This window comes from Sphaerodactylus townsendi, linkage group LG08 (assembly GCF_021028975.2).
Source record: "Sphaerodactylus townsendi isolate TG3544 linkage group LG08, MPM_Stown_v2.3, whole genome shotgun sequence".
Lineage (NCBI taxonomy): Eukaryota > Metazoa > Chordata > Lepidosauria > Squamata > Sphaerodactylidae > Sphaerodactylus > Sphaerodactylus townsendi.
The window spans coordinates 108457406-108485134 of NC_059432.1; the positions used below are offsets into that span (position 1 = coordinate 108457406).

General features: G+C 44.0%; 2 protein-coding genes across 2 annotated transcripts in view; both read right to left on the reverse strand.

Moving 5' to 3' along the window:
- The window catches only part of LOC125437768 (cytochrome P450 2J5-like), a 31529-nt gene extending 25331 nt beyond the window's left edge, over window positions 1-6198 (reverse strand). Inside the window, exons 1-3 of the mRNA XM_048505717.1 lie at window positions 6117-6198; window positions 1799-1961; window positions 683-826 (exon numbers count right to left, since the gene is read on the reverse strand). Of these exons, the coding sequence (XP_048361674.1) occupies window positions 683-826; window positions 1799-1961; window positions 6117-6140 (331 nt within the window). The 5' untranslated portion in view covers window positions 6141-6198. The remainder of the gene's footprint in view (window positions 1-682; window positions 827-1798; window positions 1962-6116) is intronic.
- The window catches only part of LOC125437765 (cytochrome P450 2C3-like), a 158989-nt gene that overhangs the window by 73879 nt on the left and 57381 nt on the right, over window positions 1-27729 (reverse strand). The gene's annotated exons all lie outside the window — the stretch shown is intronic.

Sequence of the window (27729 nt, forward strand, 5' to 3'; positions counted from 1 at the left end):
CTGAAGGGAACAGACCACTTCTGCAGCCTGCACTGTTTCACAAAGATGAGTGTGTAGGGGAGGCACTGTGGGGGATGCACCATGTGGGACATGCCCCTGGGGGCGTGAGGGGGCTGCTGCAGGAGGGCAGGAGGCAATTTTCCACCCACTAGGCATGCAGCCAGAGCAGCGTGCACCCCCTGGACCCCTGGTAGCTCCACCTCTGCTGGCATCTTCAGAAGCATGCCACAATAATCTCACAGTGAACTCTATACTGTCTTTTATGGTGTAAATCCTGAAAACCCACACCAGCCAATGGCACATCTGTTATGGGGAGCTTCAAGGAAGAAGTGCTAGCATATTTGTGAGTGTATTCGGTGGAGATGACACATAGGCCAGCTTTTGGATGGTGTCAGCAGTGCTACCTTAGTAGACTGTGATTGATCATTTAGACTTGCAGCAACCAGTGAAAAAGTTAAGCCTTCTCGTGGCTTAAGGGAATAGTCAATGGAAAACCTCCCAAACAGAATTCCATATTGCAGCAAAACAGTCCTGAAATACCATAAAAAGTAACAGTTTAAAGCACCCTGAAAATGCAGAATTAAATTATTTTACAGTCACAAGAAATCATATATCGGGAGACAGTCCTTGGAAAAGATTTCTGCAGAGTAGAACCTGCCAGCCCTATCTCAGTCAAACATACCATTTGCACTTGCAAAAATCTCAACCAGCTGTTGGGCCTCTGCTTGTATTTGATGTGTCAGAACTTTCTTCCCCAGCTTCTGCATGGTCACTATCCCAAACTTCCGTTGCTGCTTCCAGGTGTGACCATTTGCAAACACAATACCTGAAGCCATCGAAACTCAAAGAGACATTATCACTTGTAGTAGTTCATGTGAATAACGATTTCAGTTGTCAGCCTAGAAACTGTGAAACTGAATGTACTTCACGTCTAAACGTTCAAGAGCTCTGGTAAAATTGCTGTGCCGATGAAGAATCACTATTTGACTAAGACACTGGGCCGTGGCACATATTTCGGAATCTGGACGCATCAACAGAGCAGAGAGGCTGAGGTCTTCCCCTGCTGCAACTTTCCAACACTGGGGTTCAGAGAATTGCTGCCCCTGTAAATGTTGGCTCCCTTCAGTCATGGTGGCTAGTACCCACTGTTGAACTTTATGATGCCCTAGGCCCAGCGTTCAACAACTGTGAAGGTCAACAAAAGGCATAGACAACATTTTAAGAGGATTAGATAGATTCTTAGGGGGATAACTCTATCAGTGGCTACTAGTCATAATAATTAAAGGAACCTCCACTTTCAGAGATGGTCAACCTCTAAAGTCCAGTGCCAGGAGGAAACGTCAGGGGAAGGCCTCAGCCTCTGTGGTCCGTTGTTAGCCCTACAGAGGACCTGGTTGGCCCTTGTGTGAGATAATATTGCTGATGGACTGCTGTCCTGGTCCAGCCGGGCTATTCTAATGTTCCTAAGTGAAAATGTCCCCCTTTACTCAGCAGAGCTGCAGACATGCAACAGAAAAGAGGTTCTTGTTCATCCTCCCCTGAACCCTCCCTCCACACAAGTTCTGTGACTTCCAGACTGATCTCACAGGGCTCAAATGACCCTCCACCATTCCAGAGGAACACAGTAGAACACACCTTCCACATACTGAGTAAATGGGGATGATGCCTGCTGGATAGAGAAATCTGAACTGGCCGAAACTTTCAAGGTTTTCTTTTTTTAAAAAATAGACTTTCCTTTAACGTTCCTTTATTATCATTCCGGAATTAAAACAAGTCCAATGCATTTATAAGGACTTACCCTTTCCTTTCGTTATAACTTTGAAGAAAGGGGTCAGTGGTCTTCCAGCAAATATTTCTGAATGCTTTATTAGTGCTTCTTTTATAGTTTCAAATCCAGACAGAATTATAACAGGCTGAGTTCCTCCCCTTAGAGTGAAAACGTTTCCATGTTTCTTTGCCATCTGCAGTTTGGGTAGAATTAGATAAATGTTACATTCTTTTGCCCCCCTCCCCAATTAACATGGAATTCACTGCTCTGCCCCTCTGCTGACCTACATAACAGCTTGCTCCAACATGGAGGTTTTGCTTCACACCTCCCACTGCAAAACACCCCTGCAGTGTTTTTTATTTGGGCTTCAGCACAACATAGTCCTGTTGTGGGAAGAGATAGGATCTCTCAATGTTCCCAGAACACATACACCTGGCAGGTGAACAAACAAATCTTGATGAAAGCGATAACTTTGGAGAGTGTCAAATTACTGCCATAATAGATGACTATTTAAAAGGACAAGGGGTGTGTTTTTTGAGGGGGGTGTAGACTGCAAATGATGAAGTGGTTGCAGAGTGTGTCTGGAATATTTTCCGTAAAGGAAGGTAAAATCAGTAGGTGCATCTTGCTGCAATGTGTTGTATAGGCAAACGAGGAATTGTAACTTCTCATATTCTATGTTGTGAATAATCCGTTTTGGAGTTGTGAATTCTTCATGAATATGTCAATGCACAATGGGATGAATACAGATGCTTAAGCACATTCAGACATATTCAGGCAAATGTTGGGAGCCCAAAGGTTTGAACTGGAACTCCATGGGATTGGCTGGGGAGAACATGAGAGTGCTCTCATGTTCTCGTGAGGAGTTATGGGGAGTTTTGCTCAGAGAGAGGTCTGAGTGGAGACAGAGCTATGTGGAGGGGTTCTATTCAGAGCAGGTGGAATGGAAGCTTAACCAGAGTGCTCCATTCTCTGGCAATGTCCAGAAAACTCTGTGGAAGAAGTATTGATGGAGCAGAGGAAGCAGATCTGTCTGTGGTTCAAACCAGGAGCACACTAAAGCTGACACAGGGGTAATATTGGAATACTTACTTTCCATTCTGGAAAATAAGTATGATACTTACCAGAGTGGGAATCCAGGAACATAAAAAGAGGGCGGGGGACAGGAATGGATTTTTATTTTCCGTACAAAGGTCAGAAAATTAGAGAAATATTCAGCTCAGGAAAATCAACCTGTGACCAAGACAAGATTGTTTTTTGGGAGAGTGTGTGAAGTAACATCAGTTCAAGAAAGGTCTGAGGAAAATCCTCTTAGGAAAAGAAGTGCTACTGTTCCTTTTGGTTTGAAACAACTATGAAACATCCTACAGGGAAGCCCGAATTGTAACCACCAAAAGAGAGAGAGTGGCTGAACTCAAGTAAAAAAATAACTTGTGTCAAACGCAACAGAAAGCTGCAGCCTGCATTTAACTATGAACCCACTTGCTGACTTACCTGATTTCAGTTAACTTGTAAATATTTTGACCTTGCCAACATCTTATAGTATTCCTGCAAATAAAAACTTACTGCGTTTGGCCGCTTCTGCACAGCAAATGTCTAACAGGTTGCAATTGTGACAAACGAACCTGTTTTCCTGTTTTCTTGTTCACCTGTGTTCCATGCAAGCGGTGATTGGAGCTCATGGAAACAGTCTGGGTTGCTTTTGTGCCTTTGCACAGAGACACTTCTTTTTAAAAAAATATCCAGCAAAACATGCACAGAAGCATGCAGAAATGAACTGTCCCCCCCTCCCCCAGCCCCATCCCTGCCGATAGTCACACGATATGACCGGCTGCACCTGAGTAGCTATGCAGATGGCACCTGCACATTTTTTTTAAAAGGAAAAGGGGTCTCCCTGGAACTTCAAGGCAATAGCAGGTGGATTCTCCCTGCCCTGCATGGCAAGGTGGAAGGGAGGGAAATGAAGCACTTCCTGCCAGGCTGTTTGCTCAGCAGTGGCTCCAATGCAGGATGTTTCAAAAAGGTTGCTAGTTTAGCGATTTTCAAAAAACCCAGAGTAGAGCTAGAGGAATTCTCTGCTACTGCGTGGATTCTGATTTGGTTGACATTAAGCACTTAGAGCCAATAAAAAAATCTGTCATTTATTGAGAGATAAATATTCCTCAACGATTTAAACAGCATTTATAAATATAACATATAGCCAGCTGATATAAAATCAATTCTATCTAAGGTCACAGCTGACTATAAATTAATGGGCAACAAATGGATGGCTATGGTGGAGTTGGCTTTTGTTCCTTAAGAAACAAGCAAAAGCAAACTAATGTATCTGAAGCTTGAATTTGTCTCCATACACACGAAACTAAGTGACTCTTTTTGTTTGTAGTTCCAGTTCATTTGTTTCAGATTTCAAGTTCAAGCAGAACAGTGAACAAAAATGTCTACAGACACAACTACACGCACGTATGTGGAGAGAGCTTTTTTCAACGCCCTCAGTGTGAGGGGCTGAGCTTAACTGCCTTAACTGCCGCTGATAGAATGTTCACTCTTTTAAAAATTTCTCCCAGCATGCAATCCTCAGGTGCCACTGACTTCAACGGATTGTTGGAATGTAACATTTTGATCAATGGTCACAGCTGAGTTGTGTTGGCCTTCAGCTAATGAACTGATTCAGCTACTGCCTGGGAAGGCTAAAGAGAACCCAAAACAACGTTTTAATATAAGAATCAAAATTTCAAACATGTCTACCGTTAGGCTAAATTAAACCTTTCTCCACACCCATGTTGGGGGAAATAAACTGGGCGGGACCTGTGCAAAGTCCCCCCCCCCCCCAATGGATTGTATGCCATTTTACACTTGCCTTTTTGGCCCATGCAGAATCTACCTTTGTTTAACTTTTTGAAAGCTCCCAAAGCCTCTTGCACCTTTATTCATTTTGGGATTTCTGACAGGAAAAGAAGATGATTTGGGGAATTTGATAGTCATAATATAATCCTCTGTCTCAACTGAGCAATTTATCGTTCTCTTATTAAGTTCGCTCATTTTTGTAAGGCGGGAAATAAATACCCATTTACACTGCCCCGGTGCCCCAAACAAAGGGCTGGCTGCTCCGTGAGCCCTCACAGTGGCAGTTAGAATTTTACAAAAACTCTGGCGGGCATGACAGAGAGGAGGTCGCCACACGTCACCGGCTGTGCAAGATTCCACTGTTGGTCACACACTTCTACGAGACAATTATTTTTAATGCTGTAATTTTCAGGCGGAATTCTTTTTGAACTTTTAAAACCAGACTGCAAGGCATCAGAACAATCAAAGGAAGGAGTCACTCATTTCTATTCCCTTTTGTTTTTGTGATCCTAATGCAGGGGTCAGCAATCTTTTATAATTAGGAGGTTAACATTCAGAGCACAAGACCCAGTATAGGAATGCCAGTGTTAGCATACTGCCCTGGTATAACAGGGTGTGTGTGTTTGTGTGCTTCACAGATCTCCCTGCCCACATACCAACCTAGAAAGGTGATGTGGCACTGCAGAGATGGGAAGCCCATTCTCTGCCAATAGCCATGTCAGCCTAAAACTCCTGATGTCATTCCTTTCCCTGATTATCTTAACACAAATATTCCCTTCTGTAACTAACTTTTTTGACCACCTTACAGTGCAGTCCGCTGTTTCTCAACAACATCCACCCAGACACCTCCCAGAGCCTTTTCAGCCATCCCCTAAAGGTTGTCTTGACCAGTGGTGGGATCCAAAAATTTTAATAACAGGTTCCGACGGTGGTGGGAGTCAGCGGTGCCGCCGCACACACGCACCTCCAGTCCCTATTGGGCAGGAAGGTTGCTTTAGTAACCCCTTCTTGGCACTCAGAAAAAATTAGTAACCACTTCTAGAGAAGTGGTGAGAGCTGGTTGGATCCCACCTCTGGTCCTGACACTCCCAAAGGTGAATCTTTACTATAAAGATTCCACCCCCACGCCCCCCACCCCGAAATCTTTTGTCCAGCACCACTGACATCTTTGCATTTTTGTTGCTGTTCCCATGCATGCAACACCTCCCTGGAATGAGATACTGCCCGTTTTTTGCTGTGAACTTTGGATCTTCTTCATTTCCTAATCAGGTCGTCTTAATATTGTCAAATCTGCATTATATTCCCCTCTGTGGATTTTCTTCTGAGAGCTGATCTCCGTATACACTGGTACTAAAGATTCCTTACCCAGGCCTCTTGCAACATTAAATGCAGCCTGCTCTAAAGAGAATTTCCCCCACTATATTGGGAAACTTTGGGTAACCCCAGTTTGCCCAAATGAAAATCAGTTGCTCATGGCCTTTTTGAACAGGTGGAGAGAAAGTACCTCAGGGAGAACACCAGGATGCATTCTCAATCCATGGTTCAGTAATTTTGCAGCAAACTCTAATAGCGAAGGCCCAGGAGGGTACTTCTTGTTCGTGTTGAGCAGTTTCCAAAAGTGTAGAATCAGGAGGCACAACAGCGCAACTGCCAATATTGCCCGTCTCCACATAACTCTCCTTCCTGGGCTTGGTATTCTTCTAAGATATCCTCGGTATCCTAATTTTCCTTCCTCGTCGTGGTATCCTTCTGAGGCTTCTAAGCGATTGAATGCTTTTAATCTGAGGGCCTGTTTTTTCTCAAGAGGCGTGGCTCCCTTTCCCTTATCCCTTAAAATTGTCCACTTGTCAAATATGTGTATGCAACACTTCTTATGACAGTAAAAATTCTTACCCCAGCAGTGCAGGATTGTGGTCCTCCAGGCACATCACTATTTAGATGACTAATGCCAGTCTGCGATACTGAGGTAACAAAAGAAACTGCCTTGATTGCTTTGTTAGAAAATCTAGCTGTGTGTACTAATAGGAGAGAGTTTAATTTTTTAATTTACTTTGTTTATATCTCACTTTTCACCACAACAGTGATTTAAAGTTGCTTATATTGTTCTCCTTTCCTTTCTTTATCCTCATAGCAGCCCGATAAGGTAGGTTAAACTGAGAGTTTGTGAGTAGGCCAAGGTCACCCAGTGAGCTTCCATGGCAGGCATGGGGATTTGAACCTGGATCTCTCAGACCTTAATTTGACATTCTGAACTCTACAACATGCAAAATGCCTTGGTTGCTTGGTCGAGCTAGCTCACCAGATGGGGGTGTTGATGGGCCCTCCAGGTCATCGCTGCCCCCTGAGTTTCCAGAGACAGTGCTCTATCCAGATAACCCCAATATCCCGCATCCAGTCTTTCTGGGGTACAACCACCCCTTCCAGCACCAGTTGTCCCTTTTTTCCCTGGATTTCCAGCTGCCCGGTGTGGGAGGGGGTCACTTTGGCACCGACCTCCTCCGTTCGCAATCTGGGGGTCCACCTGGATTTGTCTCTCTCAATGGAGATCCAGGTGTCCCTTACAACCCGGACTGCGTTCTTCCATCTTTGTCAGGCCCAGCGGTTGGCTCCCTTCCTCTCCCAAGCAGACCTTGCCACCATGATCCATGCAATGGTCACCTCCAGGCTAGACTATTGTAACTTGCTCTATGCGGGCCTTCCCTTGCGTCTGATTTGGAGACTAAAACTGGTCCAACATGCAGTGGCACGTTTGCTCACAGGGAGCACCTTTTGAGATCACATTCAGTGTGTGTTACGCCAGCTGAATTGGCTCCCGGTTGAATTCCGAATTATTTTCAAGGAGTGGGTTTTGACCTTCAAGGCCTTACGCAGCTTGGGACCCTTGTACCTTTGGGACCGCATTACCCCTTATTTCACCACTCAACCTCTGCATTCGGCTGAGGCCAATTTGCTGGTGGTCCCTGGCCCCTCAATGATGCGGCTGGCCTCCACGTGGGCCAGGGCCTTTACTGCTCTGGCCCCGACCTGGTGGAACACTCTTCCTCCAGCTGTGCAGGCCCTGCGGGATCTTGGAGAATTCTGCAGGGCCGGTAAGACTGAGTTGTTCCACCGGACCTTTGGAGTATCCAGCCGCTGAGGTGGTGCCCCCTGCTTTTTGCTCTGCTTCAACATCAGGGTTGCCCTTATATTACTGGGACCCGCCGTCCTCCCCTTTTTCTGTTTTGGGGGGAGGGTTTGTTAATAGGTTTTTTTTGGGCGCCTTTATTGTATTACCGCTGTTTTAATGGGATTTTATTGTTTATTTTAGCAATTTAAACAGTTGGAACTTAGGTAAATTGTTTCTATTGTTTGCTCCTTCTTAGTATTGTATTGGATTTTTATGTTGTAAACCGCCCAGAGCCCCTTGGGGATAGGGTGGAATAGAAAACGAAGAAATAAATAGATAGATAGATAGATAGATAGATAGATGATAGATGATAGATGATAGATGATAGATGATAGATGATAGATAGATAGATAGATAGATAGATAGATAGATAGATAGATAGATAGATAGATAGATAGATAGATAGATAGATAGATAGATAGATAGATAGATAGATAGATAGATAGATAGATAGATGATAGATAGATAGATAGTGAGCCCAGACAAATGGAGTGAGATGCAGCTATTGTAATGAGACAATATCAGATGAGGCAGAAATCCTTAGTTTGAAACTAGCACATGTTTAAGGACAAGTTGTAAAGAGGAGGAAAAATAAAGTAAAACACCAGTGTTAACACCAATACTCACAGATGTACTTAGAGAAACTGTAAGCAATATTTAAAAAGGAATGAAAATATGGATTTCTTAAATTAATGATTGATATTTATGAATGAATATTTATTGACAGTCATTTACCACATTGATACAAAGGGTTTTACATTCATAAATATTAATTTTAAAAACTACAAAAATACGATTTAAATTTAAAATTGGAATAGAAATTTGACCAATTAAATGTACTAAATTAAATCTGGTAGGTCCTGGTACAACAATCCATAAATTGGACTCTGGATATGAAATCAGTAGCCTTTATTGGGTTGCCAGCAGAGACTCAAATACTAAGCAGCCAGATCTGGGGATCCTGCAAAAATATTTATTCCTTTCAGTTTGCTGCTCAAATGCCCCCTGCCATCTTCCCACTTAATAATAGAACAACAAGGTGTGAGAAGTTTTGTTGTGGAGCTCTGAGTGTTTCAAGGCTGAGTGATAAGTCTTTTGCCTTCTCCCTCCCCCCTGCCGAAAGACCTTGGCGAGGTCACCTACTTGCTATGTTTCCAACCACAGTGATTAAGAACAAAAGACTCTTTAACATATGACAGACAGGTACATGAAACATTGCTTCCCCCCATCCAGGTGTAGCTTGGAGGCCGGGGCGGTGTGATGCCAGGGAGAGCAGGAACCATGCCCGACATTATCTAAGCATAGTCCTAATTACACATATAGACCAATTTAATACCCATTTTTGCTAATTAAAAACCATATTTATTGGAATAAACTTTTATAACAGAATTAAGTTGTTGAAAACAATGCCCATCACAAATCACTAATACACTAAATTCATTATCACTTATCTGTTACATTCTTGATTTTGCTTACAACCAAGCAAATTTTGTGACTTTAACAGTGATCTCAAAACTCCTTTCAGAGAACATAATCAACATGATATTTTTCCTATTTCTTCCTTGGAAAGTCAGTACAGGACTTATAAGGTTCCTCCTGATATGATTGCATTTCTTACAGTCAAAAATGTTATATTCAAGTGTCTCTTGTGAACCATTGTTGCATGAACAGACATCCTGTTTAATTATGAATCAGAGACGTAGGTATAGATTTTTTATGGGGGGGTTCGGGGGCGGGGTCAAACCCCCACCTGCCCGATGGCCACACCTCCCCAAGCCCCACCCCTGGCCCCAGTGCTTATAAAAGCAGCTCTCAGAGGCCAGGGACAACAGACTCCCCTGCCCTGCCCTGCCCTGCCCTGCCCTGCCCTGCCCTGCCCTCCCAGCAGGCAGCCAGCAGCCAGCAGCCCCTTCTGCCCTCTCCTCTAGGCAGAGGCGTAGCTGGAGAAAATGGAGCCTGGTTCAAAATCTTTTTTGAGTTTTGCGGCCCTCACCCCCCCCCCCCACCCCGGCTGGCCATTGTGATGCTGGAATCCGCCACCAAACAGCATCACTTTCAATGGTGTTTAAACTAGAGAGCCCAAATTCTCCTTTTTAAATCCACCTTAAATGGAGAATCTTGAAATTGAAAGTGATGCTGTTTTGGGGTGGATTCTCCCCCACCCTGAAACAGCATCACTTTCAATGTTTAAACTCGGGACCTCACATTCTCCCTTTAAATCCATGCTGAAGGGGGTGGTTTTAAAAGGAGAATCTGGGGAGGGGCCTTTGGGGTGCCTGCTGTCAGGGGTGCAGTTTTTAAGCTAGCAACACCAAACTTTCAGAGTATCTTTAGGAGACTTCTCTATGATACCTCCCAGGTTTGCGTGCTTTCTAATTCAGGGAGTCCAAAGTTAAGGACTTCAAAGGTCCAGCCCTATTCTATTAGCTCCCATTGAAACAATGGGGTATGGGGCACCCCTTTGGGGAGTCCGCATAGCTTGGGACCCCTGGACCAAACTTCACAAAACTCCTTGGGTGATATCAGTAAGAGAGCCTTATGATGACACCACCCAGGTTTGGTGAGAAATAGGTTCCGGGGGTCCAAAGTGTATGGGACCTCCAAATGTGTGTAGCCAGCCCTCATCTTCTGCCAGCCCCAATTGGAAACAATGGAGGATGGGGAGAACCCCCTTTGGGAGTCCATAACTTTGGACCCCCCCCAACCAAACCTCACCAAACCTGGGAGGTAGTATCATCCAGAAGCATATCCTGCAAACTTAATTCCACTCGAAGTTTTGGTGCTGCTAGCCTAAAACTGCACCACCTGCAGGCCAAAACAAAAAAACCTAAAAAATAAAAAACCCACAAATGGAGGGTGGAGCTTCGGACATGCAAGGGGGGGGGGGTTGAACCCAAGAAACCCCCCCTTACCTATGTCCTTGTTATGGATGTCTCTTCCCCGCACTGCATACAAAATTCAATTAGAGGTGACCTGGACTGGGCTTGAAAATTATACTCATCATTTAAGAAAGGCATTTTTCTGATTATCACGTGGCCTTTCCCTCACTTACCTTTAAGCCCCCGCTGCCTCAAAGTAGTGCGGATCCCCTGGCACTCCCCTACCATTAGGCATATGCAGCGTTCTCGGATAAGCTGTTAATTGTCACTTCTCAGTGCGCGGCATCCCCTGTGCTCTTTTAAATGGCGCCTTGTGATGACGCGCGGGGGTCGTGGGGATGCCTGGGCACACGCCAGGGATGCCGTGTGCTGCATAGGGGGGATTAAGGTAAATGGGGAAAGGCCCAATGAGAAAACACAGGATAAATATGACCAAATCTCCATTCTGCTTCTTCAGATGATTTTGGAGGTTCATTTTGTTTGCATTGGGCCCAGTCTAGAATTAGACTTACTGAGGAAGAGCAGCAAACTTCTGTAGCCCCAGGTAAGGGAAGGCCAGGTGGGAATGGAGGCATCACAGCATCGCTGCTGCCTCATCCTTTTCCTGAGCCACCACAGAGTCCAGATGCTGTAGAGGAGGCAGTTTCACTAATGTTTCACACTTATCTTGATGAGGAAAGAACAAGCTTTGCTATCTTTTCTTGGGGGAATGAAACAAGAACAAATGTAAAACCCCACCACAATATTTCTTTTCTTTCAGGGAGTTGAATGCAATTACTGGACATCATGTCCCTTTACAACTACTTGTTAGTGATGTTCATCCAGATAACATTTGGATTTAACACCCTGTTTTGACACCCACAATAAGCAACCCTTCTGTACTAATAACCATGCTGTTTTGGCCACAAATGAAGCCTGCAATCTGTTTCATTCTCCAGCTTTTCCATCATGGCCCCTCCCGCCAAGTTCAAAATCCAAGCAATGACGAGGTTCCTCACTGACTTTTCTGCTATTTCTGCTGCTTGCAATGGAGGTTCAGGTAACAATTCCAACATTAAGACCTCCAATCATGGGGAGTGATTTTCCTCCTCCCTTTGCACTGGTAAATGACTTAATGCATCTACATGACCAATCCACTTACCCAGCCAATGCTGCAACATGTAATCATATGCACTTAGAAACATTGCCCACAAAGCATTCCAGGGGACAATATATGTGGAGTCTGGTGATCTGATGAGAATAATCCCAGCAATGGTGATCAGTTACAACAACAAAGGGCAGCCCATACACACAGTCTTGGAATTTCTTAACTCTAGCTACAATTGCCTATGCCTCCTTATCAATTTGCCTATTTGCAATTTGCATCTTCAGATCCTCTGAAGATGCCAGTCACAGGTGCAGGTGAAACGTCAGGAGAGAATGCTGCTAGAACACGGCCATACAGCCCGGAAACCAATAATAGTTAACTCCAAGTGATTCCAGCCATGAAAGCCTTCGACAATACAATTTGCATATACTTTCACTCCGTTGCCAACAGTGTTCTAGAATACTGTGCAATTGGAGCCTCATGCAAATCTTTCAGCTGGTAGCTCACTACTGCTCCCACTCCAGTGGTGGAATTCAGCAGGTCCGCACCACTTCTGCAGAACCGGTTGTTAAAATGGTATACAACCAGTTGTTAAATTATTTGAATCCCACCACTGGAACCGGTTGTTAAATTATTTGAATCCCATCACTGTCTCACTCCATTTTGTTTCACATTAGTCTTGCCCAGTCTAGAATTAGACTTCTATTGAGGAAGAGCAGTATGAACTGTTGTAATTCCAGGTAAGGGAAGGCCAGGTGGGGATGCAGGCATCACAGCATTGCTGCTGTCTCATCCAGTTTCTGAGCCACCACAGAGTCCAGATGCCACTCCCAGCATGCAATCCTCAGGTGCCACTGACTTCAACGGATTGTTGGAATGTAACATCTTGATCAATGGTCACAGCTGAGTTATGTTGGCCTTCAGCTAATGAACTTATTCAGCGACTGCCTGGGAAGGCTAAAGAAAACCAAAAACAAAGTTTCAATATAAGAATCAAAATTTCAAACATGTCTACCGTTAGGCTAAATTAAGCCTTTCTCCACACCCATGTTGGGGAAATAAATCCATGGACCTGTGCAAAGTCCCCCCCCCCAATGGATTGTATGCCATTTCCACACTTGCCTTTTGGCCCATGCAGAATCTACCAATCTGTTTAACTTTGAAAGCTCCCAAAAGCCTCTTCCACCTTTATTCATTTTGGGATTTCTGACAGGAAAATCAAAAGGATTTGGGGAATTTTATAATTCATAATATAATCCCCCCGCCTCAGCTTCGAGCAATTCTATCGCCTTCCTCTTTATTGTTCTTCATTTTTGTGGGCATAAGGAAATAAATACCCATTTACACTGCCCCGTGCCCCAAACAAAGTGGGTTGGTTGCCCGCGTGAGCCCCTCACAGTGGCAGCGCTAGAATTTTGGTGGAAAACTCTGGATGGCATGACAGAGGAGGTCGCCATACACGCCACTGGCTCGTGCAAGATTCCAACTGCAGTTGGTCAGCTAACACACTTCTTACCTATATCACCATTATTTTAATGCTGTAATTTTCAGAGGGAATTCTTTTGAACTTTTTTGCAAAACCAGGACTGCGGGTAAGGCATCAGAACAACTCAAAAGGAAAGGAGCTCACTCATTTCATTCCCCTTTGTTTCCTTTGGTGGATCCCAATGCAGGGTCAGCAATCTTTATGTAATTAGGGAGGTTAACATTCTCAAGGAGCACAAGACCCAGTATAGGAATGCCAGTGTTAGCATACTGCCCCTTGGTATAACAGGGTGTGTGTGGCTGTGTGTGCTTCACATGATCTCCTGCCCTTGGCCATACCAACCTAGAAAGGTGATGTGGGCACTGCAGGAGATGCTGTGGTTCCATTCTCTGCCAATAGCCACATGCTCAGCCTTGGAAACTCCTTGGATGTCATTCCTCTTTCCCTGATTATCTTAACACAAATATTCCCTTCTGTAACTAACTTTTTTGACCACCTTACAGTGCAGTCCGCTGTTTCTCAACAACATCCAGACACCCCCCAGAGCCTTTTCAGCCATCCTCTGCTAAGCGTTCTGACCAGTGGTGGGATCCAAAAAATTTTACCAACAGGTTCTGGACGGTGGTGGGAGTCAGCTGGGTGTCGCCGGCACACGCACCTCCAGTCCCTATTAAGGTGGAAGGTTACTTTAGTAACCCCTCTCTTGGCACTCAGAAAAAAATTGGGGTAACCACTTGTAGGAGAAGTGCGGTGAGAGCTGCTTGGATCCCACCCTGGTCCTGACATCTCAAAGGTGAATCTTTACTATAAAGATTCCACCCCACTCAATCCCAAATCTTTTGTCCAGCACCACTGACATCTTTTGCATTTTTGTTGTTGTTCTTCATGCATGCAACACCTCCCTGGAATGAGATGCCGTCTGCTTTTGTTGTGAACTTTGATCTTCTTCTTCATTTTTTAATCAGGTCGCCTTAATATTGTCAAATCTGCATTATACTCCCTGTGGGATTTTTTCTTCCTTGAGAGCTTGACTGGTGATACACTGGGTACCAAAGATTCCCACCCAGGCCTCTTGCAACATTATTTTCAATGCAGCCTGCTCTAAAAGAGAATTTCCACCATATTGGGAAACTTTGGGTAACCCCCCAGTTTCTGCCCAAATGAAAATCAGTTGCTCATGGCCTTTTTGAACAGGGTGGAGAGAAAAGTACCTCAGGGAGAACAATCTCACAGATGCATTCTCAATCCATGGTTCAGTAATTTTGCAGCAAACTCTAATAGCTAAGGCCCAGGAGGGTACTTCTTGTTCGTGTTGAAGGAGCAGTTCTCCAAGTGTAGAATCAGGGAGGGCACAACAGCTAACCGCCAATACTGTCCGCCTCCACATAACTCTCCTCTTCCTGGGCTTTGGTATTCTTCTCCTAAGATATCCTCGGTATCCTAATTTTCCTTCCTCGTCAGGTATCCTTCCTGAGGCTTCTAAGTTAATTGAATGCTTCTTTAATCTGAGGGCCTGTTTTTTTCTCAAGAGGCGTGGCTCCCTTCCTTATCCTCTTTAAAATTGTCCACTTTGTCAAATATGTGTGTATGCAACACTTCTTATGACAGTAAAAATTCTTACCCCAGCAGTGCAGGATTGTATCCTCCAGGCATTATCATCACCATTTAGATGACTAATGCCAGTCTGCTTATACCGAGGTAAACAAAAGAACCGCTGCCTGGATTGCTTTGTTAGAAAATCTAGTTGTGTGTACCAATAGGAGAGAGTTTAATTTTTACCTACATTTGTTTATATCTCACTCTTTCACCAATAAATAGTGATTTCGCAAGTTGCTTATATTGCTCCCCTTTCCTTTTCCTTTCGTCCCTCATAAAGTGAGCCCCGATAAGGTAGGTTAAACTGAGAGTTTGTGAGTAGGGAAAATGGTCACCCAGTGAGCCTCCATGGCAGGTGGCATGGGGATTGAACCTTGATCTCTTCAGACCCTTAATTTGACATTCTGAACTCTACAACATGCAAAATGCCTTTGGTTGCTTGGTCGAAGCAATTTCACCAGATGGGCAGGTGTTGATGGGTCTCCCTCCAGGTCATCGCTGCCCCCCTGAGTTTCCAGAGACAGTGTTTCCCATCCAGATAACCCTGCAATATCCCCGGCATTCAGTTCTTCTGTTGGGGTACAACCACCCCTTCCAGCACCAGTTGTCCCTTTTTTCCCTGGATTTCCAGCTGCCCGGTGTGGAGGGGGTCACTTTGGCACCGTCTGCTCGCGAATCTGGGGGTCCACCTGATTTGTCTCTCTCAATGGAGAGATCCAGGGTGTCCCCTTACAACTGACCGGGCGTTTCTTCCATCTTTTGTCAGGCTCCAGCTGTTGGCCCTCTTCCTCTCCCAAGCAGACCTTAAGCCACCATGATCCACATGCAATGGTCATTTCCAGGCTAAATTTCATTGTAACTTCTGTTTCACGCTGGCCTTAAGCGCCTTTTCCGATTTGGAGACTAAAACTGGTCCAACATGCAGTGGGCACGCTTGTTCTCACAGGGAGCACCTTTTGAGATCACATCAGTGTGTGTGTTACGCCAGCTGAATTGGCTCCTGGTTGAATTCGAATTATTTTCAAGGTGTGTACTTTTGACCTCAAGGCTCACGCAGTTTGGGAAAATCCCTTGTACCTTTGGGACCCAGATACCCCTTATTTCACCACCAACCTCCTGCAATTGTTCGGCTGAGGCCATACTGTTGGTGGTCCCTGGCTCCTCAATGATGCTGGCTCCACGGCCAGGGCTCCTACTGCTTCCGGGTCTCGACTCCAGGGAACACCCTTCCTCCGAAGTTGTGCAGGTCTCATGGGATCTTGGGAGAACTCCGGTGAGGGTCAGTAAGACTGAGTTATTGTTCCTAATCGGACCTTGACTGAATCTACACGTTGAGGTGGTGCTCCCTCGCTTTTGCTCTTGCTTCAACATCAGGGTTGCCCCATTACTGACCGTCCTCCTTTCTGTTTTGGGGAGGGTTTGTTAATAGGTTTTTTTTTTGGGCTTCCTTTATTGTACATCAATACCGCTTGTTTTAATGGGATTTATTGTTTAGTTTTAGCAATTTAAACAGTTGGAACTTAGGTAAATTGTTTCTATTGTTTGCCTCTTTCCTTAGTATTGTATTGGATTTTATGTTGTAAAATCACTTCCAGAGCCCTTTGGGATAGGTGGAATAGAAAACGAAGAAATAAATAGATAGATAGATAGATAGATAGATAGATAGATAGATAGATAGATAGATAGATAGATAGATAGATAGATAGATAGATAGATAGATAGATAGATAGATAGATGATAGATGATAGATGATAGATGATAGATAGATAGATAGATAGATAGATAGATAGATAGATAGATAGATAGATAGATAGATAGATAGATAGTGAGCCCAGACAAATGGAGTGAGATGCAGCTATTGTAATGAGACAATATCAGATGAGGCAGAAATCCTTAGTTTGAAACTAGCACATGTTTAAGGACAAGTTGTAAAGAGGAGGAAAAATAAAGTAAAACACCAGTGTTAGCACTACCTCAATACTACAGATGTACTTAGAGAAACTGTAAGCAATATTTAAAAAAAAGGAATGAAAATATGGATTTCTCAAATTAATGATTGATATTTATGAATGAATATTTATTGACAGTCATTTACCATTGATAACAGTTATTTTACATTCATAAATATTGAATTTAAAACTAAAACACGATTTAAATTTAAGTAAAATTGGAATAGAAATTTGACCAATTAAATGTACCAAATTAAATCTGGTGGTCCCAATCCCAAATTGGACTCTGATTACGAAATCTCCAGTAGCCTTATTAGTTGCCAGCAGAGACTCAAATACTGGGCAGCCAGATCTGGGGATCCCGCAAAAATATTTGCTCCCTTTTCAGTTTGTTGCTCAAATGCCCCCTGCCATCTTCCCACTTAATAATAGAACAACAAGGTGTGAGAAAGCCGTTGTGGAGCTCTGAGTGTTTCAAGGCTGAAAGGGAGCAGTCTTTTTTGCCTTCCTCCCCCCCGTCTAAAGACCTTTGGCGCAGGTCACCTACTTGCTATGTTTCCAAGCGCAGTGATTGAGAACAAAAGACTCCTTTTAACATATATGACAGACAGGTACACATGAACATTAAGCCTCATCCAGGTGTAGCTTGGAGGCCGGGCGGTGTGATGCTGGGAGAGTAGAAACCATGCCCGACATTATCTAAGCATAGTCCCACCACATATAGACCACGACACCATTTTTTGCTAATTAAAACCATTTATTGGAATAAACTTTATAACAGAATTAAGTTGTTGGAAAACACGCCCATCACAAATCACTAATACACTAAATTCCATTATCACTCCTTATCTGTTACATTCTTGATTTTGCTTACAACCAAGCAAATTTTAGGACTTAATAGTGATCTCAAACTCTTCAGAGAACATAATCAACATGATATTTTTTCCTCTATTTCTTCCTTTGGAAAGTCAGTACAATAGGACTTATAAGGTTCCTCCCGATATGATTGTATTTCTACAGTCAAAATGTTATATTCAAGTGTCTCTTGTGAACCATTGTTGCATGAACAGACATCCTGTTTAATTATGAATCAGAGACGTAGGTATAGATTTTTTATGGGGTCAGGGCGTCAAACCCCACCTGCCTCGATGGCCACACCTCCCCAAGCCCCACCCCTGGCCCTTGCTTATAAAAGCAGTTCTCAGAGGCCAGGGACAACAGACTCCCCGTCCTGCCCTGCTCCGTTCCAAGTTCCGTTCCTGCTCCGCCCCGTTCCTGCCTCCCGTTCCGTTCCGTTCCGTTCCGCTCCTGCACTCTGCTCCGGCTCCGTTCCTGCTCCCACCTCCCAGCAGGCAGCTAGCAGCCAGCAGCTCCCTCTCCCTAGGCAGAGGCTTAGCTGGAGAAAATGGGAGTCTCGAGTTCAAAATCTTTTGAGTTTTATGGCTCCCTCACCAGCTGGCCATTGTGATGCTGGAATCCGCCACCAAACAGCATCACTTTCAATGGTGTTTAAACTAGAGAGAACAAATTCTCCTTTAAACTAATCTTTAAATGGAGTAGTTTGAAGTTGAGTGATGCTGTTTTGGGGTGGGATTCTCCCCACCCTGAAACAGCATCACTTTCAATGTTTAAACTGACTCACATTCCCTCCTTTAAATCCATGCTGAAGGGGTGGTTTTAAAAGGAGAATCTGGGAATTAGTGCCTGTTAGGTGTAAGTTTAAGCTAGCAACACCAAACTTTCAGAGTATCTTTAGGAGACTCTCCTTATGATACCTCCCAGGTTTGGTGTAGTTTAATTCAGGGAGTCCAAAGTTAAGGACGCTCAAAGGTCCAGCCCGCATCTTCTATTAGCTCCCATTGGAAACAATGGTGCATGGGGCACCTTTGGGAGTCTGAGTATTTGACCCCTGGACCAAACTTCACACAAAACCTGGGTGGATATCAGTAAGAGAAAGACATGATGATCACACACTCAGGTTTGCTTGTTCAGGGTCTGGGCAAGGGACCCTTCGGGCCCCCCCATCTTCTATTAGTCTCCCAATTGGAACAATGAGGATGGGGCACCTTTGGGAGTCCATAACTTTGGACCCCCTGAACCAAACCTCACCAAACCTGGGTAGTATCATCAGAAGAGTATCCCAAACAATCACTGAAGTTTTGGTGCTGCTAGCCTAAAAACTGCACCACCTGCAGGCCAAAAACAAAAAAACCTAAAAAATAAAAAACCCACAAATGGAGGGTGGAGCTTCGGACATGCAGTGGGTTGGAATTAGAAACCCCCCTCTCACCTAAGGCAAGTCCCTTTTGTTATGGATGTCTCTTTCCGCACTGGCCACAAAATTCAATTAGAGGCAGACCTTGACCAGTTTTGAAAATTATAATTCTCATCATTTAAGAAAGGTATTTTCTGACATCACGGCCTTTCCCCACCTTAAGCCCCTCGCCACCGGTGCAAGTGCGGGATCCTGGCACTCCCCACCTACTAGGCATATGCAGCTGCCCCGATGCTGCCACTGTCACGTACTTCAAATGTGGCATCCCCTGTGCTCTTTAAATGGCTTCTGTGATGACGCCATGGGGTCGGATGCCTGGGCACACTTTCATAGGGATGCCGTGCTGCATGGGGATTAAGGTAAATGGGGAAAGGCCCAATGAGAAAACACAGGATAAATATGACCAAATCTCCATTCTGCTTCTTCAGATGATTTTGAGGTTCATTTTGTTTGCATTTGGGCCCAGTCTAGAATTAGACTTACTGAGGAAGAGCAGCAAACTTCTGTAGCCCCAGGTAAGGGAAGGCCAGGTGGGAATGGAGGCATCACAGCATCGCTGTTGCCTCATCCTTTTCCTGAGCCACCACAGAGTCCAGATGCTGTAGAGGAGGCAGTTTCACTAACGTTTCACACTTATCTTGATGAGGAAAGAACAAGCTTTGCTATCTTTTCTTGGGGGAATGAAACAAGAACAAATGTAAAACCCCACCACAATATTTCTTTCAGGAGCAACGTAATTACTGGACATCATGTCCCTTTACAACTACTTGTTAGTGATGTTCATCCAGATAACATTTGGATTTAACACCCTGTTTTGACACCCACAATAAGCAACCCTTCTGTACTAATAATTCATGCTGTTTTGCCACAAATGGCCTAATCTGCTCATCTAGCTTTTCCATTGGCCCTCTCCTCCATGCCAAGTTCAAAATCCAAGCAATGACGAGGTTCCTCACTGACTTTTCTGCTATTTCTGCTGCTTGCAATGGAGGTTCAGGTAACAATTCCAACATTAAGACCTCCAATCATGGGGAGTGATTTTCCTCCTCCCTTTGCACTGGTAAATGACTTAATGCATCTACATGACCAATCCACTTACCCAGCCAATGCTGCAACATGTAATCATATGCACTTAGAAACATTGCCCACAAAGCATTCCAGGGGACAATATATGTGGGGTCTGGTGATCTGATGAGAATAATCCCAGCAATGGTGATCAGTTACAACAACAAAGGGCAGCCCATACACACAGTCTTGGAATTTCTTAACTCTAGCTACAATTGCCTATGCCTCCTTATCAATTTGCCTATTTGCAATTTGCATCTTCAGATCCTCTGAAGATGCCAGTCACAGGTGCAGGTGAAACGTCAGGAGAGAATGCTGCTAGAACACGGCCATACAGCCCGGAAACCACACAGCACCCAAGTGATTCCAGCCATGAAAGCCTTCGACAATACAATTTGCATATACTTTCACTCCGTTGCCAACAGTGTTCTAGAATACTGTGCAATTGGAGCCTCATGCAAATCTTTCAGCTGGTAGCTCACTACTGCTCCCACTCCAGTGGTGGAATTCAGCAGGTCCGCACCACTTCTGCAGAACCGGTTGTTAAAATGGTATACAACCAGTTGTTAAATTATTTGAATCCCACCACTGGAACCGGTTGTTACATTATTTGAATCCCATCACTGTCTCACTCCATTTTGTTTACATTGGGCCCAGTCTAGAATTAGACTTACTGAGGAAGAGCAGCAAACTGCTGTGGCCCCAGGTAAGGGAAGGCCAGGTGGGGATGCAGGCATCACAGCATTGCTGCTGTCTCATCCAGTTTCTGAGCCACCACAGAGTCCAGATGCTGTGGAGTAGGCAGTTTCACTAATGCAGAATAAGCTTTGCTATCTTTTCTTGGGGGAATGAAACAAGAACAAATGTAAAACCCCACCACAATACTTCTTTCAGAAGCAAGATAATTACTGGACATCATGTCCCTTTACAACTACTTGTTGGTGATGTTCATCCAGATAACATTTGGATTTAACACCCTGTTGTGACACATGACTCTTCTTGTGGACTATGGCCTTTTGTAATGTGCAGGTCTGTAGAGAGGATCTATCTGGGGCATCTGAGGAATTGAGAAACTTGATTAGTAATTAACCTGACTCCAGAAGACAGAGCACAGAGGCAAAGCAGAATGACTCACTGCTTATTTTCCCTGAAGAAGGGAAGCAGACTCATCTAGAGGTGGTAGTAGGCAAGGCACAGGGCCACTGGTGATATGGAAAGGCAGGTTGTTGTGAAGCACCTAGCAGCAATGGTCGAGTACAAATTCCGTGGGCTAGATAATGTTTTCCCAAGAGTTCTCAAAGAACTTTCTAGAGAGCTTGCAGAGTCTTTGTCCATCATCTTCAATGCCTCCAGTGGACAGGAGATGTGCCACAACACTGGGAGAGAGTGGATGTTATCTCAGTCTGCAAAAAAGAGGCTAGATGACGCAGGAAACTACTGGCCATTCAGTCTGACCTCTGTCTCAGGCAAGGTGGAAGATATTGGAGCAGATTTGAAAGGGGTCAGACTATGAGAATCTGAAGGACAACTTGGTGATCTGAGAAAGCCAGCATGGATTTGTTCCTAACAGACCTTCTTCATTACCTTCTTTGATTGAACGATGAGCATACTTGATTGAAGGAATGCTGTTGATGTGGTTTACCTGGCCTTCAGTAAAGGCTTTGAGAGGGGTTTCCATGATATTCTGATGGGTGGAGGTGAACAAGGTGCAGAGTTCCACATCTGGGTAACAAAAAAAAATGAGAAACATGCCTACAGCATGTGAGATACACTTCTGGGTAGTACAATACTTGAACAAGAACTGGGGCTACATGTGGATTGTTAACTAACTGAGCCCTTCGGTGATCGGGCGGTATACTAAATTTAATAAATAATAATAAATAATAAATGAAAGCAGCTAGGTAAAAATTAAGGGGGAGAAGAACAGCAGTGATTTCAGTATGAGGGTCTATTGCACATCCTCAAGCCAGACTGAAGATTTGGATGATGCCTTCCTGCAACAAATGACCAAACTTTCAGAAAAGAGAGATGTAATCATGGGAAATTTCAATTATCCTGCCATTTGTTGTAAATCAAACTCTGCCAAGGCCATAAGGTCCAACAAATTCCTCATCTCTCTTGGAGACACTTTCATGTGCCAGAAGGTAGAAGAGGCAACAAAGGGGATCAGCTATTTTAGATCTGCTTCTAACCAACAACAAAGACTTAATTAATGAGATGGAAGGGGTGGGATCCTTAGGTGGGAATGACCATGTTCTCCTCTAGTTTTTTATACAGTGGAAAGGGGGAGCCAAGCATAATCAGGCATGCATGCTAAACTTTAGAAAAGTTGATTTCAGTAAATTTGGGGGACTACTGGGTGTGATCCCCTGGTTATGAATACTAAAAGAGAAGGGAGTGAATGATGGATTGGCAAAGGCGTAGCTGGGGGAAATGGATCCTGGGGAGGATTCTGAATTTTCCACCTCCCACCCCATGGGCTCCCTTGCTGCCCCCTGCACCCCTCCCCCATAGTACTTTCACCCCCTTGCAAACTTTGCTTCTGCCTCCTGAGTTTCCACGGGGCTCCATCAATCTGCATTTGATTGTGCTGCTGGGGTTCACTTCCCTGCCTGCCTGCCAGGCTGGATTCCCTATTGCTCTATGCTTGGTGGCTGGAGCAGCAGCCTCAGCAGCGATTTGCATGCTCCACCCCCCCAGAAACTGAGGCGCTGCCACAGAGTGTGAAGTGGGAGGAGAGGCATTCATTTAGAAAAGAAGAGGAGGAGGAAGGAAGGAAGAAGCAAGGGGAGGGAACTGAGTGAGGGTGATTTGGGATTCCCAGAGGAGAAGGGGGGGGGCAAAGACATCCTTGCCACTCAAAAAAATCCCCCAGCTAGGAAGACAGTGGGACCGCAGAGAAGGACTCACTTTGCCTGCTGATTCAATGCAATTCATCCCCCTTTGTCTCCTCTCTGGTCAATCTGGTGGTGCTGCTGCTGTCGGGCCTGATGCGGTGGGATTAGGGGGGAAGGAGGAGGGGTGTGGGGCCATTTTCCACTCCCAACATGACCCCACCAGCATCCACCTGGTGTGCTGGTACCCACCCCGCCCCCTGGTAGCTAGGTGACTGTGGATCAGTGTTTTTTTTTAAAGTGAGATCTCCAAGGCACAATTTTAAAAGTTCCGAAGAGGAGGATAAATGGGATGTGTTTAAAGAACCCAACCTGGCTGTCTAAGGAACTTTCAACTGAGCTAATATTTAAAAAGAACATGTACAAGAAATGGAAAACGGGGGAAATCACTAAAGAGGAATTCAAAGAAATAGTCAGCAGGTGTAGGAAGAAAGTTAGAAAAGTTAAAACACAGATTGAGTTCAGGCTTGCTAGATAGTTTAAAAACAATAAAAAGCCTTTTTTGTCTTTTGGCTATTTCTGTAGCAAAAGGAAGAACAAGGAACTGGTGGGATCAGTGTGTGGAGAAGATGGCAAAATGATAGCAGGGGACAGAGAACTACTCAACAACTTCTTTGTCTCAGTTTTCTCCCAAAACAAACAAAAAAGGGTTTAACCTGGGAAAAGAGAGTAAATGAGGCAGTAGGGGAAATCCAGCACAGAATAGATTAAAAATATAGTACTAGAACAACTGGTTACTCTAAATGAATCCATGTATCCGGGGCATGATAAACTACATCCAAAATATTGAAAGAACTGGCAGAAGTAATCTTAGACTGCTCACAATGGTCTTTGACAATTCCTGGAGAGCAGCAGAAGTTTCAGCAGATTGGAGGAGAGTAAATGTTGTCCCCATCTTCAAAAAGGAAAAAGAGAACTCACAAACAGTCTGACATAAATTCCAGAAAGATTCTAGAGAATATCATCAAACGGTCTGTAAGCACTTAGAAAGGAATGCTGTGATCACTAAATAGAAAATACTTTTTTTTCAAAAATAAGTTATCATTTTATTTGATAGAGTGACAAGCTTGGTTGACAAAGGGAATGCTGTGGAAGCAGTGTATCTTAATTTCAGTAAGCCCTTTGACAAGGTCACTTAACGATATTCTTGCAAAGGAGATAGTATTTAAGAGCATCCAGAGATCCCAGGGAACAGGCAGCACCAATAAAAAATCTAAGCTGTAGCTTTAAAGCTAGCTTCAAGCCTGGCCTGAGTTCAAGCTCAGGCTATTACTGGTTGCTTTCAATCAGAGGTGGAGTTTGAGATTGGAGCCAAAAGCATGAAGCGGGAGGCTCTAGAACAGCCAGCTTCAGTTGGAGTGTGGTTGCGGCCAGGCTTGTATCCAGCTATAAGACTGCAGTTTTAATAGCATAATAGCATATTATCACCCTTCATAATAGAAGAAGAAGAGGAGGAGGAGTAGGAGTAGGAGTAGGAGTAGTTTGGATTTATACCCCACCTTTCTCCCCTGTAAGAAGACTCAAGGTGGCTTACAAGCTCCTTTCCCTTCCTTTCACCACAACAGACACCTTGTGAGGTAGGTGGGGCTGAGAGAGTTTCAAAGAACTGTGACTATCCCAAGGTCATCTATCAGGAATGTACCAGATAAGCCTCTGTCACCAGATAAGCCTCTGTCACTCAGGTGGAGGAGTGGGGAATCAAACCCAGTTCTCCATATTAGAATCCACTACACCACCTTGGCACTCCTTTTCAACATAATATATATTGTGGAAGTTATTGTTAATTCATATGTGTCATTTCAGGGATATCCTTCACATTTCATCATCATTCTTCTTTTGTGACATAATATAAATTATATGCTTTCTATTTATCTTCAAATTCTTTGATGGGTCACTAATTCACAAAGTTCATTTAAAAATTGATGAGAGGAAAATTTATGGTTTTCTTCAACCTCCTCTGATATAGAGGACACTGGCTTTGACAAGTGGATCCAGTGGTAGAATTCAGCTGCTTCGCACAGGGTCAGCCGAACTGGTGGCTAACTGGCGGAATCCCACCATCCCGGGGAAGGGTGAGCGAGGGGGCTTTCTGAGCCCCAGAGCGGTCTGGCAGCAAGGTGCCAGGCCACTCCAGGGCTCAGAATGCCCCCTTGCTTGCCCTTCCAGGGGAGGGTAAGCGATGGGCCTTTTAGAGCCCCGGGGTGACCTGGTGGCAAGGTGCCAAGCTGCTCCAGGGCTCAGAAAGCCCCCTGACTTGCTCTTGCAGGCCAAGCTGCAGGCACCATCTCCCCTCACCTCCACCCCCAGCAGCCAGGTAAGTAGGCAGCAGGGGGATGGGGGTGAGTGGCAGTGGGGTGTGGGGCGAACCATTAGATAAATTAATAGAATCCCACCACTGGGTGGATCCTAGCAGATCAGATCAAAAGGGGTCTGTGGACTTCTAATTTAATCAACAATAGTGAAGAATAGCAACCTAGTAAGCGACTTTCAGGATGAGCTTATTCATCCTGTTTCTTTAACTTCTGTCTATTTTTTCCTTTCTTTAACATGGATCTTAGAATCTGAAGAGAGGATATTAATTGTGGAGAGGCTGTTTTTATCTTAGGCCGTTTCCGCACAGCCATGCTCGGGGGTGGTGGTGGTGGTGGTTTCGGCGTGGTGGTGGTGGTGTCGCACGAACGGTCCCGGTAGGGGCAGGGGAGACAGCGCAGTGCTGCGCCGTCACCCAAATGACGTACCTTCCCTGCGACCTTCCGGCGTGTCGCCCAGGCCAGGGGACATGCCCCCCTGCCTTGCGCGACAGCTCTGGAGTCGCAGGGTAGGGAGGGTGTGTCCCCAGGCCTGGGCGATGCGCTGGTAGGTTGCAGGGAAGGTACGTCGTTCGGTAAAGGGGAGGATGGCGCCTTCCAGCCTCTGCCGTTCGCATGTTGTTTGCATGGGTGCTGTTATTGGCCCGTGCAGAAAGGGCCTTGTGTACTGAATGTTGAAAGAAAGGGAGCGACAGTTTTGGAGATAAGGATAAAAGTTTGCTTATCATACTGTGATATACTTTCTGATATATTTTCAACAATTATCATTTGTGGCTAATCTCCCAAAAAATAAAAGGGCGGTCAAAGGTGGAGGAACATGTATTGACATATTAGGAAATATACAAGAGAAAAGATCAAGAAAAAATCAAGGAGGGATCACACAGAGGTGAGGATGGAAATGTCCTGATTTTGTCCAGATTTTATGGAGTATAATTAAGGGAGGCAAAATAAACCTTTCTTCAGGAAGTACTTGAGTTGGCTGAGAGAGATTGAAAAGGTGGTAGTTGGCATCTAGTGGATATTGGATTGGCACAGGGGTTTTGAGATTTGAGTAGAAGTGAGAGGGTGATTGCTGATTTCTGATGTCTGGTGGACCAACACTTTAAAATGCAGTAGACAGCTGGAGAGAAACCAATAAGAGTTAAAGCTGGTTTGCAAAGATATTGGGTTGTTTTGAAAAGAAATTTCAGCCTTTTGGAGGATTCTGGTAATTTTGGGGGGTTACTTTTTATTTTTCATTTTTTTTAAAATCACTATTAAAATAACAATACTAATTCATGCATAGTATAATAATACTAACATATTAATATACTAACTTTAATATTTTTATTTTTTATTTTTCTCCTTTCCTACATAAACTAACCTATTCTATTTTTCTGTTTACATAAAGGATTTTTTTTCATAAATAGTGATTTTACACAGGTCTTTATATATAGTATAAGTGCTTAACAATCGAAAAGAACATGCTTTTCACATTAGGATGTGAGGCTTCTAAAAACAACCCCCCCCCCGGAAAAAAATGGCTTCTAAATACATTTACCACATGCAGCACAAAGCACTTTATTTATCTGTGTCCTGTTTCCCTTATATATATTGGGATGTCCCGTAGACAGGTCAAATTAAGACTCACGGTACACAAGTCAAAGATCTGGAATTGGTATTTGAATACCTCTTTAGTCCAACACTTTGTTGAAAAGGGACACAAAAAAACAGATTTTATTTTTTTGTGTTATTTACTCCTATAGAGGTTCTGCTTACAGACATATAAATATTAGAAAACATCTTTGCAGGACCAAGACTAAGCTTGTTTATACCTTTATCTGACTTTCTATCTGTCTGCCTCATAATTCCCCCTTATACTTCATGAAGGCTGTAATTCTGCTGTAGTGGTGACTGAAAATTCACCTTCACAGCCCTCTATGAAATTATGTTGTTCAAATCGATAACACATTCCTTGGGTGTTTTAGATGGGTGACATTTTCTTTCTGATTCATAAGCCTGCTAGAAAGATTCAAGAGTGCTAGTAAGACTTAATTTACATTAGTATAATTAAACTTTGATTGTAGGAAAATGTGACATTAACATTTTCAGATGATGTCACATTGTCATAATGACAAGCTGTTCTCCAACAAACTTTATGGTTAATTCCTCTCAGCAAGTAAATTTCCTTTTCAGAATAATCCTTACTTTTTTCTTGCTATCCACTTCACCACTTTTTAACAATACACCACAAGCTGAGAAGGTAAATGTTACCGAAGAGTTTATTCAAGAAGCAGACTACAGTTTATCTTTGAAAGGTCTGGAGACTTCAAGTTTCATACAATGCCAGAACTCTACTCAGAGCACTTGTACATACACAGCAGAGTAGGAAAACTGGGATTTCTTAGGTGCTAGCAACCACTTCTTTGATA